Genomic DNA, 12,328 nt, shown 5'->3' on the forward strand with positions numbered 1-12,328 from the left:
CTGAGAGCATCATGCCACCCAAATATAGCTTTTATTTGACAACACAAGTCATCAGTATCCTGTCATTTCCTTCTTGGGAACCAAAGCACAGAGCACTTGTCTGGATATTAATTTATTTTCTTAAACATAGGAGCTATTTTCCTTCACCTAGCAAGCCCTATTGAGCAGGTTATATAATTAACATCAAAGCAATTTGAATGCTGCTTGACTTGCTAAAAGCTGGTAAACAAGCAGGAAGCAATAAGGTGCTTTACAAGAAAAGAACATGTGTTGGGGGAGGGGAGACAAAACATTAAACAGATTGATTAGTGATTTTAACAGAATTTCAATTTTTATTAACTCTCTGCATGCTTTGGACACTTCATTTTTATTTCATTTATAAAAGCAGGAGATTTTTTTGTTCAACTAGATCACACAAAAACCTGTTCAGAAGGAAAATATGAGCGTGGTTGGCAAAAATAAAAGTACCACGGAGAAACTTCATGTGCCACGTATCTGCTGCTTTCAATGGCTAGGAGAAAATCCACCTGGCTTTATGACTGAAATATTTTTATTAACATATTTAGAAAAAGCCAACCTGGAATCACAAGGAAAGGTATCATACCTCAGCTTCCAGTTCTATACCCATTCTTAGCTGTATTATTTTTATTGATTTAAGGACTTGAGTCTGGGGACAGGATTAGCAGGCAAGCTGGGCTTAGACTTGACAGCATTTTATGAGCAAACTTGGGGGTTTCTCTCTTGTTTCTCTGTTCATGCAGAAAAGAGTTGCATGAGAAGGAACTCAATTCTTCTTTCTTAAGGCCACAGGTCCATTACAACCATTTGTAACTCCACCACATGAGAAAGGGCACGCAGGACACGGGAACTTTGAGGTCAGTGACTCAGTCTTCGCTGTCAGAGACTGCAATGGCCCATGGCCTTTTATATGACCTAAATCAACTTCTGCCTGCAAACCAATTATGTTCCTGCTTCCTTCTCCCACAGTTTCTTGCAGGATCTCAGCAGGCTTTGGGTTGAATGCTCAACTTCCTGCACTAGATTACACTTTCAATAGATCTGAGATGTCTCAGGATGTTCACACATGGACAGATCTAGAAAGACTAACACTCTATTCCTATGTCTTTCTTTTGCTGGACTACAGAGAGCACAGCCTTCTGGTGTCTTCCATGCTAGGAGGAATTGTGATTAAACTGCAATAGCAATTCTTTCATTGGAGAAAGTGGAGATTTGCATTTTGTTCAAGCAGGTGCCTCCAGCTCACCGGCAGACACCAGGGGAGCAGCTATGGCCAGGAACAGGTTCCTGCATCCTCCTGAGTAAGGGGGGACTTTGCTACAAGTTAGTTTTTTTCAAGAAAGTCCACTGACAGAGTGACTCATTTCAGTAGTCTTCAATAGCTGATCCAATACAGATGGATAAATCTGAAACTGATCTTACACTGACTATTAAAAATGGGACATTAACACATCAGGAGTAGGTATGTTGCCACAGCCTGTTACAGTGTTGCTGATATTAGAGACAAGCTTCCAACACCACTGGAAACACAAAAGCACAGTAACTTCTGCATTCAATCTTCTATAAAAATATTTGTGTTCTTGTAGCAAATTTAATAAAAATTCTTAAGGGTAACTCTTTCATTTTTGCTCATAGAACCTCACTGTATTTTAATACTGAGCAGCAAAAACTGTTGCAGGGAAAGGTCAGGAGGAAAGGAGAAGTTTGTTTTGTCTGTTTTAGGAGTCCTGGCCTTACACAGTAATGGCCACATTGTGTTCTTCAACCGGCTCCACCACTGATCCAAATATCCATTGGAATTATCCAAGAGTACAGCAAGCTCAGAGAAAACCATCACCTATGGCACATTTTGCTAGTAACAGAGGCCTTCCTAGTGCACAGTTCATATACTGTTAACAAAGCATTGAACATCTGAAATGGGGGGCTTAGATTTAGAAGTGTGCTCATTTTCAGTGGGTTTGGGAACAAATTAAGATGTCTTGATTTTATAAAATTGCAGCACTACAACTTTTGAAACTCCACAAAGCAGAGAACAACTTTCTCCGGGCTAAGGAAGATTATCAATAATTCTCCTAAGCTGTACACCCAGGTCATTTTTTGCCAAAATGAAATAACTAGCAGAAAGTTTAGAAGTGCACCTTGTTTCTTCCAGCAGTGCCATGCCGCCTCTGGGGCCACAGGCAGCCTCTGGGGTTGGCCAGAGCCAGCCAGGCTAAATCCAGGGAAAGCTCAAAAACTCCACAATGGCCCCCAAAGCACTGCAAGCCATGAAAACAATTGTGTGAGCTCAGAGCTGGAATTTCACAGGGATTTACTGCACACTGCCACTCCCTGCCCTTGGCTGCCCACTTGCGATAAATCCCAGCCCCAAGGGCAGCTGCTCAGACCCAGGGCAGTCACAGCCTCCCTCCACATCCCAGGGACTGGAATGAGCCGGCTCTAAAAGCAGGAGTGCTGCCTTTAGTCCACCAAGAGACACAAAAGCAGCCCACTGAGCCAAGCCAAGGCACTGCTGCTTCCCTTGGGAAGGATAAACAAGGAGCCTTCCACACCCCTTGGGGGGGGAACAGCTCCTCAGTGCTGCTCACTGACACTTTGAAACATTTCTCAAAGCCATGGCCCAGATCTGTGCCCCTGAATCCACGGAGTTACAGCGCTCAGGAGCTGGACTAAGGGTACAAAAGCCTAAGCAGGAGTTTAAGCATCCATGGGAGGCTGAAATGCTCCTGAGGCTGCTCCCAGCACCCGCAGTGCGGCACCCCGGCTCCCTGTGCCCCCTGCAGCAGCCCTGCAGCACAGCAATGCTGCAAACCCAGCCTGTGCTGCCGGGGGCCACAGCCACAGCCAAATCCACCGCTCCCACACCTCCTGTCCTGCTGAAAACTGAGTTTGCAGAGGAAAAAACAGAATCCAGTAACATAACTCAAATGTGAGAATGTACTTCTGTGCTTACAATTAATCTGCAGGCAAACACATAGGTTAGAAGTCTTGGCCTAAATTTATTTCTAGAATACAAAAAAATATTTTAAAAAGTTCTGGATGACTTCCTTTTTAAATTAAAAATGGTCACTTTATTATACTGTCTTATAATACTTAAACTAGCATTTAATTTATCTCCAGGCAGACTCAGTCAAAATTAATTTTTTGTTTAATTCCTTACTGGTAACATGCATGGAAACTTTTAAGACAGCAATTGATTGCATTGAGCATTTAAAATATGGTTCACTTCCTGGCACATTTAACAATCACTTAAGTTTTCAATTAAAGTAGGGTGCCAACATTAAAAGAAAAAAGATAATCCTGAGAGACAATAGCTGCTCTGTGCACAAGAAACTATTTTTTTACTAAAATTCTCAAGATGTCTAATTGATTAATATAATTAGGTTAGCCAAAAAGTGAGTGTTTCTAATCTCCTTTTTTTCAGTTGGAATTTGCTGGGTGTTTGTGTCACACTGGGTGGGTGATGCACACAGGGGTGCTTCCTCTGCCACAGCATTACCTGTCAGGTAACAGCATAGTGACATCTCTGCAACTTTATCTCAGAGCAATCTGGAGCCAAAAGATAAAGTGAAATGCAGCAGGGCAGAGCAGAGAGAGTGGCAATATTTGCATTAGAAATAAAAACATGCCAACATTGCTCATTTTCTTGCAGGCCTAATCACACTCAACTCAACAGCGACGGCAGGCACAAGCACACGAGGCAAAGAAGCCCTTCCTCTGCCACAGCCCAGGGATGATCAGCTCACACCATCACCCTGAGAGAAATGGGGGAGATCTTAATATCCCACTGCCTATTCCAGATGTGACCTGAGTTCCTCCACACTCCCCCTTGGCTGCACAAGCTCCACCAGCCAGGAGCATCACAGCAATCACATCAGGTGAGTCTGAGTCCTGGTTAAGGGACAGTCCACACTGCCCAACAGCTGATATTTCTTTCAGAGTGGCCAAACCAGCCTCTGACCAAGTTTTAAGCTTGTGTTGTTCTGGGTCTGCACCTGAGGACTCTGTGCCTGCACTGGTGCTGAAGCTGCTCACACACACAGGCTCTGAGCTGGGCAGTGCACACAGCAGCACACAGACAGGATCACACTATCATACCAAATACAGTGCTTCTGAGGCTGAGATACAGGCATTTGGTACTTCAGCATCAATAAACAATACCTGGGTAGAATTCCTCTTACCTTTGGGCACATACACTCATTCAGAGCACAGGGGCATGACAAAAACCAGGCTCTTTTCTTCCACCCTCATCAGCCCTGCAAGGGAAGCTCTCCATAGAGAAGCCATTTTGAGTCCCTGGGACTTCCCAAAATGTATTTTTAAGCCTTCTAGCAGGGATAACATCCTGAGTAATCAATTTGACTCATGATTACTATTTCAAACCCAGACGAAGAAAGCACACTAACATGGCAATATATACAGAACAATAACATTGCCAGATGGTATAATACTGAGCAGAATTAATTTCACACATGATGTTTTCAAGGTGTTAAAATATGTCACAGTCTCAGCTAATAAAACATCTTCCTCTCCACTCCTCCTTTTAAGAAAATGCTTGCTCTCTTCCCACCAGCCTGTATTTTACATTATATGTGTTTCCATCCTGATAAGGGCAGCTGATTGCTTGCAAACCTAATTACAGTCAAATGAAAGTCTTTTAGAACCATCATTAGCAATTAGGACCTGCTGGATTTGCAGTGTATCATTTAGAGAGGTATAATTCAATGGCTTATTGAAAAATTGCAGGTGAAACTGGTGATTATGAGGGGGGGACGCCCGTGACACGTCACTGTGGGTGAGCATTGGGTGGAGTGGCAGCTCCCTGAGCCCTGATCAGTGACTGCAGGGGTTTGTTATGGCTGAGCACAGCCCTGCCTGGCCCAGAGCAGTGTCCTGGGACCAGCCCTGCACTCCCTGAGCCTGGCTTTGTGTGTGCTCTCCTGGAATCCACCGTGCCCATTCAGCAGCTCAGGGAAGCCAGGGGGGATGTGCAGCATGGAACAACAGGCACACGAAGCCACGCACATCATTTTTCAGTCCTTTCTGCAGAGAACAACAGTCTTTTCTGTGCCCATTGAGCTCAATTATATATTACCAGGGCCCAGAAGTTGTTTGGATGCTTTTGAGCAGCTGGGTGCCTTCACAGATGACGCACTGGATACGGTGACTGCGGGTTAAGTGCAGCTGGAGATTTCTGTGGCCTCTGATCAGAGGCAAACAGCAGTTGAGAATCACAAAACGCTTGTAATTCAAGCACTGTTTGTCACCCATGGCACTTTCCAAACGGGAAACGAGAAGGGGACTGAATGGCAGCCCAGCTTTCAGCACATGCTCCCACACAGACAGGAATCCACACACTGTGCATGTGTGAAAATAAAGTGTGGGTCCCTGCCAAGGGTGAAATTACCAACTGGCCAGCATGAAGCACTCAGCATTTCCACAGCACATGGTGGACTGGATAAACTGAGCGGGACATCAGCAGAGACAGAGGATATTGGCTCACAAACCTGCCCCCTCTCTAGGCATTCCCCTCTATTTGCACACCCTGTGTAACACTTACCCCTCAAAAACCCCACACAGCCCAGCCTACACCTGTGCAAAGCCTCATCTCTTCATTCCCTCCCCACAGATCTCTTTCCCTTTTTCTATCCTACAAAGGGTTCTCAAAGCCCAGATATACCCATCTCCTTTATCACATGAGCATCTTCTCCCACTGTATTACTGCACCCACTCCTGCTGTGATGTAACCTCAAAGCACAGTTACCCAGACATGGCCCTTTCTATTCCTTCAGAGCTGTAATCTGGTTTTTTTCATCAATTCATTGGTTATTTTCCAAATTAAATGTTGCTTGATATGCTAGATTAATGACCAGTGCTTTGAGTGACAAGATACCAACACAATTTTGTTAAACCAGTGGCCCCTGCAGGTCCTGCTGCTGGTGACACTTGTAGGTGCCTTCAGACTTTTGCAACACTGGCACAGATCAAACCATGCCATGTAGGCTGCAGCACAAACAGCAAATCCACTCACTTCAGAGTGGCTGCACTAGCATCTTGAATCTGAAAAAAACCCTGAACCAAGCAACTTCTCCCTTTACATACAGAATGGAAACATTATCTCCCTTTCCATATCCCTGCTGACCTGATCCTGGCTGGCCCTACTCCCAAGGCATGTGGCTTTGTCCCACATTCTACCAGTCAGTTCTGATGTTTCCTGTCAGCTCATAAAAAGCCAGACCTCCAGCAGTGCAAAACCAGCCCAAAAATCCCACATATAGCTTCCGATCCCCTGCGCTGCCCTGCACGAGGTAGTTTCACAGCCCAGGTTCCTTCCTGATCTTCAGAAGTGTTATAGTCACTGAAATCCACCGGCTGCCAGTAAAGGCATCCCAAATCCCAGCAGCTATGTTCAAGGAGGTCCAAGCCTTTATCACTCACTTCGGGTAATGCGTGCTGTAGGCAGGATTTCCAAGGTGTCTGACCTCACACTGCACAAATACATCCCCATTTCTTCCCTTGCCCAGAGCTCCAGTACGGAGTCCAATAATAAAACATTTCTCCGTGGCTGTGTATCGTCCTTGTAGCTGCTACGGCTCTCCCAGAGCCCACCCACAATTTCATTTTCAATTAGCAGCTCTTCGAAAAGTAGTAATGAAAGCAGTTGCTAAAGAGCACTCAGATGTCATTGAGAGCCTGCAAACCCAAACTGTAAATAGCACATTGTAAATCGCTTGTCAGCACAGTCAGCTCTCGCCGGGATCACAGTGCCGGTGACAATCCAGCCCATCTGCTGCGCTCCCCGCGCGGTGCCAACGCAGCCCGCGGAGCTGCCGCCGCCTCCGCCGCGCCCGGAGCCCTGGGCAGCGGGGCCGGGAGCTGCACCAGCCACCCCGGCTGCAGGGCTCAGAGCTGCACAAGGCACCCTGATCACCGGGCCGGGAGCTGCACCAGCCACCCCGGCTGCAGGGCTCAGAGCTGCACCAGCCACCCCGGCTGCAGGGCTCAGAGCTGCACCAGCCACCCTGGCTGCAGGGCAGGCTCAGCCGCAGCCACACGGGCATTTCACCCCCTGCACCGCTGCTTTGCTGCGCTGAGGCACACGGGCACCTCTGCTCCAGGGGATGAGGTGTGCTGGCACTGAATCAACGCAGGGAACCGCGTGGTGATCTCGAGTGACGATGGCAGAGGACAAACGGCAGGGGACAACGATGGCTGTCCACATCAGCCACCCAAAGGCTCAGCAGTCTCAAATTTAGGATGTGTAGATTCAGGGTGAGGCTGCAAAGGGGACTGTGGACTTAATTCTGAGACGGAACAGCTTCAGCACTCCCCTCCCTCCCCTTTAATTGATTCATGTAATGGAGCACGAGGTGAAAGCCGGTGGTTTATAACACTTGTAGCTGGGGACTGCCAGAGTCAGCAGTGTATCTTCCGCTGCTGTTCTTCCCATTTTTCCTTTATCTCATAATAATTTACCTCCTAATTCATTTCTCCATCATGAGTTTTCTTCCCTCTATTTATCATCCACCTCCTATTTATTACCATTTGTCTCTTTCTCTGCACTCTAGCAGTATCTGGGATGGGGATGTGATATTCTGGAAGTGTCTCTGGATCAGGTGGTGAAGGCAGAGCCCAGCAGCTGCTGGCTCTCGTGCACATGTGAGCCAGCCAAGGCACCCCTTGCCCAACACACACACTGCTGCTTTAGAAGCATATCCAGAGATGATCCTCTTCTGCAAGAACATGCGAGAACCTCCCACCAGATGAAGAAAAACAGCGAAGGAAATGGTGGAGGTAGCACAAGTCAATGTCTTCTGCTCTTTTCAAATCACACACCCACTGAACAAAGAGAAATGGTCCTTCCCCCTCATTATCAAAATACTCTCAACCCTCCTGCCCTGAAAGCTCATTGTTTCCTGGTATGCCCCACTGTGCTCAGACCTTCAAGGAATAAAATCTCATTAAAACCCATTTTAAAATGTTTGCCACCCTTTTACTACTTTAGAAATGTTCACTTTAAGATTTCCAAATGATTTTTACAGAAAGCACATAAAAACATGCCATCACCAATTAATGTAAAGGAAATTAAATTTAAAACGCTGGAGAAATATTCTGATGAGTCTTATGTTTGCTTAACGCCAACTAAAATTTCCTTGAGGCATTTAATAAGTACATTTATAAAAGCTCACAAAGCAGAGTTCAAAAGTCTTCTCGCTACTAAAATATGAGCCTTAATTAACCTACAGTTTCACATTTTCTGGATTTCAATAAACCTGTAGGCATTTCAGCAGAGCTGGATAAATACCTGCATGAATACTGAAAGGATTTTCTCTGAAAACTAATTAGCAATGCTTTCAATAGCTGACTTCAACTAAATCTGTTTGACAAGGGAGCTTCATACCCTAAATTCTGCAGTGAGAGTAACTTTCAGCAGATAACAGATTTCACAGGAAAGCATATCCAACAGGACTGTTAACCACTGGAAAAACTATGAGTGAGATCTCCAGGTATAAAACATTTCCCAGCAAGGACAGACAGCAGCCAAGGTCTCATGCAAGCACAGGAATGCAAGTGACAGCTCTGAGATTGCATCCTGCCATCCAGTTACAGTAATCACAGGTGACAATGCAGGATTCCCCCAGGGACGGGAGAGGCAGGATAAATTGTTTGTGTATCAAATATAAAGCCCTAATATAGCAAGGACACAGTATACATGCAGAAGCCTTTAGCTGAGGACATTCCTGCTGTGTCACACACGAACCACAGTGGCTCCAGCTCTTGGCTCACTGCTGTCTGAGAAGGTTGAAGAGCAAATCTTGTCTACTTCCCCTTCAGGAGCCCAGGGATTCAGTGGGATGGACCTGGGTGGGCAAAGCAACCCAAGGTGTGCAGCCAGGAGTCACTTCAGGAGAAAAAGTGTAACATGATCTGAAAAAAAACATGCTCAGAACTTATCAACCTCCTCCTTCTTTTGTGCTCTTCACCATTTGGCTTGAAAGAGGTCAGAAAATGCTTACCTAAAACTCTTGTATGTCTTATGCATGTCTTTCCAAAGAACTTTGCAGTCCTTTCCATGATATCTTTTTTCCATGATAAGTGCCAAGGCTGTATGTGTTTGTCAGCACCTAGACTGTTCATAAGCCTTAAATGTTACCTGAGAAGCTCTACCCCTACCACATGTATTACATTTATATTGAGCAAGATACTTTATTTCCTCTCAGTCTTATGCCTTAGGAATTAGGCAGAGTACTCAAATTTATCAGCTCAAAGGAAGTAATTTTCCATTATATTTGTCAACTCAATACCTTCCAAGCCAATGCATATTCATTCCCAAAAACACAACCTCACAAATAATCTCCATCAACAGGAAGAGCAAATTCCTTCACAGATGAAATTCTGGGCAGAAAGATTCCATCTGGCATTAGGCCCCACTAGCAGAGTTCTCAGTGCACACAGTCAGTCTGACAGACCAAAACAGAACAGAGACCACGGAGGTGAACACAGGAAACAGTCAAGGAAACACAGCAGCCTTCAGTATCTTCTGGTAATGGAATCATTGCATCAACTATCCTGAAGAGTTTTCCCCAACTTCCTTTGAAATACCAAGTAAAATTAAATCAGGAGAAACACCTTTAACAGCTGATAGTGTGGAGCAGGCATTTTACAATTTCTTTGCTCTGCTAAAGAACTATATAATCTCATACTATATTCTTGTATACAGCTTAACATACAGGCTTCAAAATTATCATGAAAACCTATTTCTTCTCAGCTTCTCTAACTCTGCATATCAAAATTGAATACAACTCAGCATACTTGTCATTCTCAATGTTCCTTCCATCTCCCTGAACTCACAAAATGAGAAGCAGTGAATTCTCACTATTTGCTACAAGTTTCTCTGCAAAGTAAGGTTTGGTCTGCACTAAGCAAGGATGAAAACTGATTCCATGAATATCAACCATCCCCATTAAATGTTTAAATTTTGGTTGAAGAGTCATTAATATCACTCAAATACAGGCAAAGCTGACCTAGTCACTACTACTGTGTACTATTATAAGCATCATAGAAATCACACTTGTCACGCTTTCTTCCTTAAAAAGCACAACAAACACAACACTGCACAGTCGTGAAGACAAATCCAATGTTTTCAGTCTCCAGCTTTGCAATCCTGGCTGTTACCTGCTCACTCCCACCACTGTTGGAAGGCAGACATTCTTGTTCAGGGTGGGTGATCAGTAACCCAGGGCAGCAGACACCAGCACCACTGACACCTCACAAATGAGCTCCTCACACTCTAATCAGCTTTGCCTTGATTAACAGCTGCCCTTCTTGCAATTGCCTCACCTCACCCTGGATGTTCAGAGGGCTCTTCTGCTTCTGTGTACAAAGCCTGAAGACAAGGTGGTCTTTACAGGACAAAGTTGGCCTCACAACCACAGAAAGACCTCATTTGTTTGCCCTGACAGGCTCACAGCCAGCCTGTGGAAAGCTCTTCTCACTTTTACACATTTTTTTATCAGATCAACATCAATGCACCACTTGCTCTCCCTCTCAGTGGTAGGACACTGCACCGCATCACACCCAAGAACAAAACAAGTACAAAAGCATTAAAATAAGCAATCCCACAAAATGAGAAATTGACTTCTACATACCATGAACCAACGGGCAGAGCCCTCCCTCCCCGCAGCAGGAAACTTGTCTCCCACCTGTCTGAGGCCCTTGGGTAACTTCTTCCTTTTCCCAAGGTGCTGGCACAGGTTTCGGTCATTTTCCCGGTCGGAGCTGTACTGGTGGTGGTGGAGCCTGTTCTTTTTCGGGAGGTATGACAGCCCATTGGTAAGTGCTTCCCTTTTCTTCTTGGCTAGAGGATTCTGTCGCTTCTCCACACGTTCCTGAGGTTTCAGAGCTATGTCCTTCTGCAGAGGGAGGAGAAAAACACCGTGGTCAAACTACAGCTCTGGTTTGGTTCCAGGTGACCTGCAAAGCACTCTCAGGGCAAAGGAACAAACCCACCCTTCACTGATATCCTCTTAATCAAAAGATAGGCAAATGCTAAATAAAATTGGCAGGACGAAGTGAGTGCAGGAAGGAGACACATCCCCCTTGAGAGTCCATATAGTCAACCTCAATTCTCATAAGCATCTCATGGATCAAGAGAGCACACATTTTAGAAGACAGCATTTGTTTATCATGCTTAAATTAACAATCTGCTTTGATTTAAACAATGCTTGACTTTTCAATATTTATTCTTATTATTTCTTGTATTTGAGAAGCCAAGGCACGAGCTGACCTAAATCCAATTAGGGCCAATGAATCTCCATTGACTGCAGGGCATGCTTCCCTCAAGCCTGACTTAAGCAGTAGATTTCCAACTCTCAGGGAGAGGGGTGAAAAGTGCACGAAAAAAGCATCTTGTATTTGAAAAGTTTGTCACTGACCCTTTAACCCCCAGAATCAATGTCTGTCTATAAAAAATACTCCACTCTTGTAACACAAATGTGAGTTGTGTCACTTAGCCCACAGCTGTTTTCTTACAAATAACCTGCAACACACAGAATCCCTATTTTCATTTCAGATAAATGCTACTTGAAACTAATCTTTTTCAACAGCACAGAATTACAGGCAGAGGAAGAGGAGGCTGGAGAATTCATTAGGAGAGACGAATGAGAAGCTATTGAGAAGATGTTAATTACAGTGCAGATCCTGCATCCAATAAATGCAATGTGCTGAGTCACATCTGCTCTAGAGCTGCCCTCGGTGGGGTCTGGTGCTGCCCTGGCAGGGGAGGGCACTGAAGCAGGGCTGTGCTTTCAGCACTCTCTGCCTGCCCTGGCCAGAAGCTGCCGTGCCCACCACAAGGTGCTGGGTGATCTTGTGAGCCTTTCAGCTGTTGCCTGCAGTCACTTAATATTATAACTGACAGCAGAAAGGGCTATTGGCCCCCGTGTCACATAAAGACTGAGGCTCAGGAGAATATAATTCAAATGATGGCACCTTTTTATGCAAAAAAACATGCCTAAAGGCAAAAAGCAGTTTGGCTTTAATTAAAGACTGCTCCCTAAATGACTCTCTAAAACACAAGAGCGTCACAAAATTCATAACTGAAACCAATGAGATGATTAATTAAACTGAAGACAGTCATTGTTCAAATTTGATATTTAGCAAAGAGAATGATTTTACAGGCATTAAAGATGGGAGTACTGAACAGAAGCTGTAAGATATTTTTTTCTACCTTTTCATCACCTAAGACACCACAGGACTTTTCCCAGGGTTTTTCTCCTCAGTGTTATTCCTATCCAAGAAGTTAGGAGCC

The 12,328-nt window shown here is 44.9% G+C and overlaps 1 protein-coding gene across 2 annotated transcripts in view; it reads right to left on the bottom strand.

The window, feature by feature from the left end:
- AUTS2 (activator of transcription and developmental regulator AUTS2) overlaps window positions 1–12,328 on the bottom strand; it is a 768,072-nt gene that overhangs the window by 550,462 nt on the left and 205,282 nt on the right. For both annotated transcript variants that reach the window (XM_041425047.1, XM_041425045.1), the window contains exon 2: window positions 10,722–10,931. In XM_041425047.1, the coding sequence (XP_041280981.1) occupies window positions 10,722–10,931 (210 nt within the window). The remainder of the gene's footprint in view (window positions 1–10,721; window positions 10,932–12,328) is intronic.

Source organism: Onychostruthus taczanowskii, unplaced genomic scaffold, assembly GCF_017590055.1.
Source record: "Onychostruthus taczanowskii isolate IOZ18803 unplaced genomic scaffold, ASM1759005v1 scaffold86, whole genome shotgun sequence".
NCBI lineage: Eukaryota > Metazoa > Chordata > Aves > Passeriformes > Passeridae > Onychostruthus > Onychostruthus taczanowskii.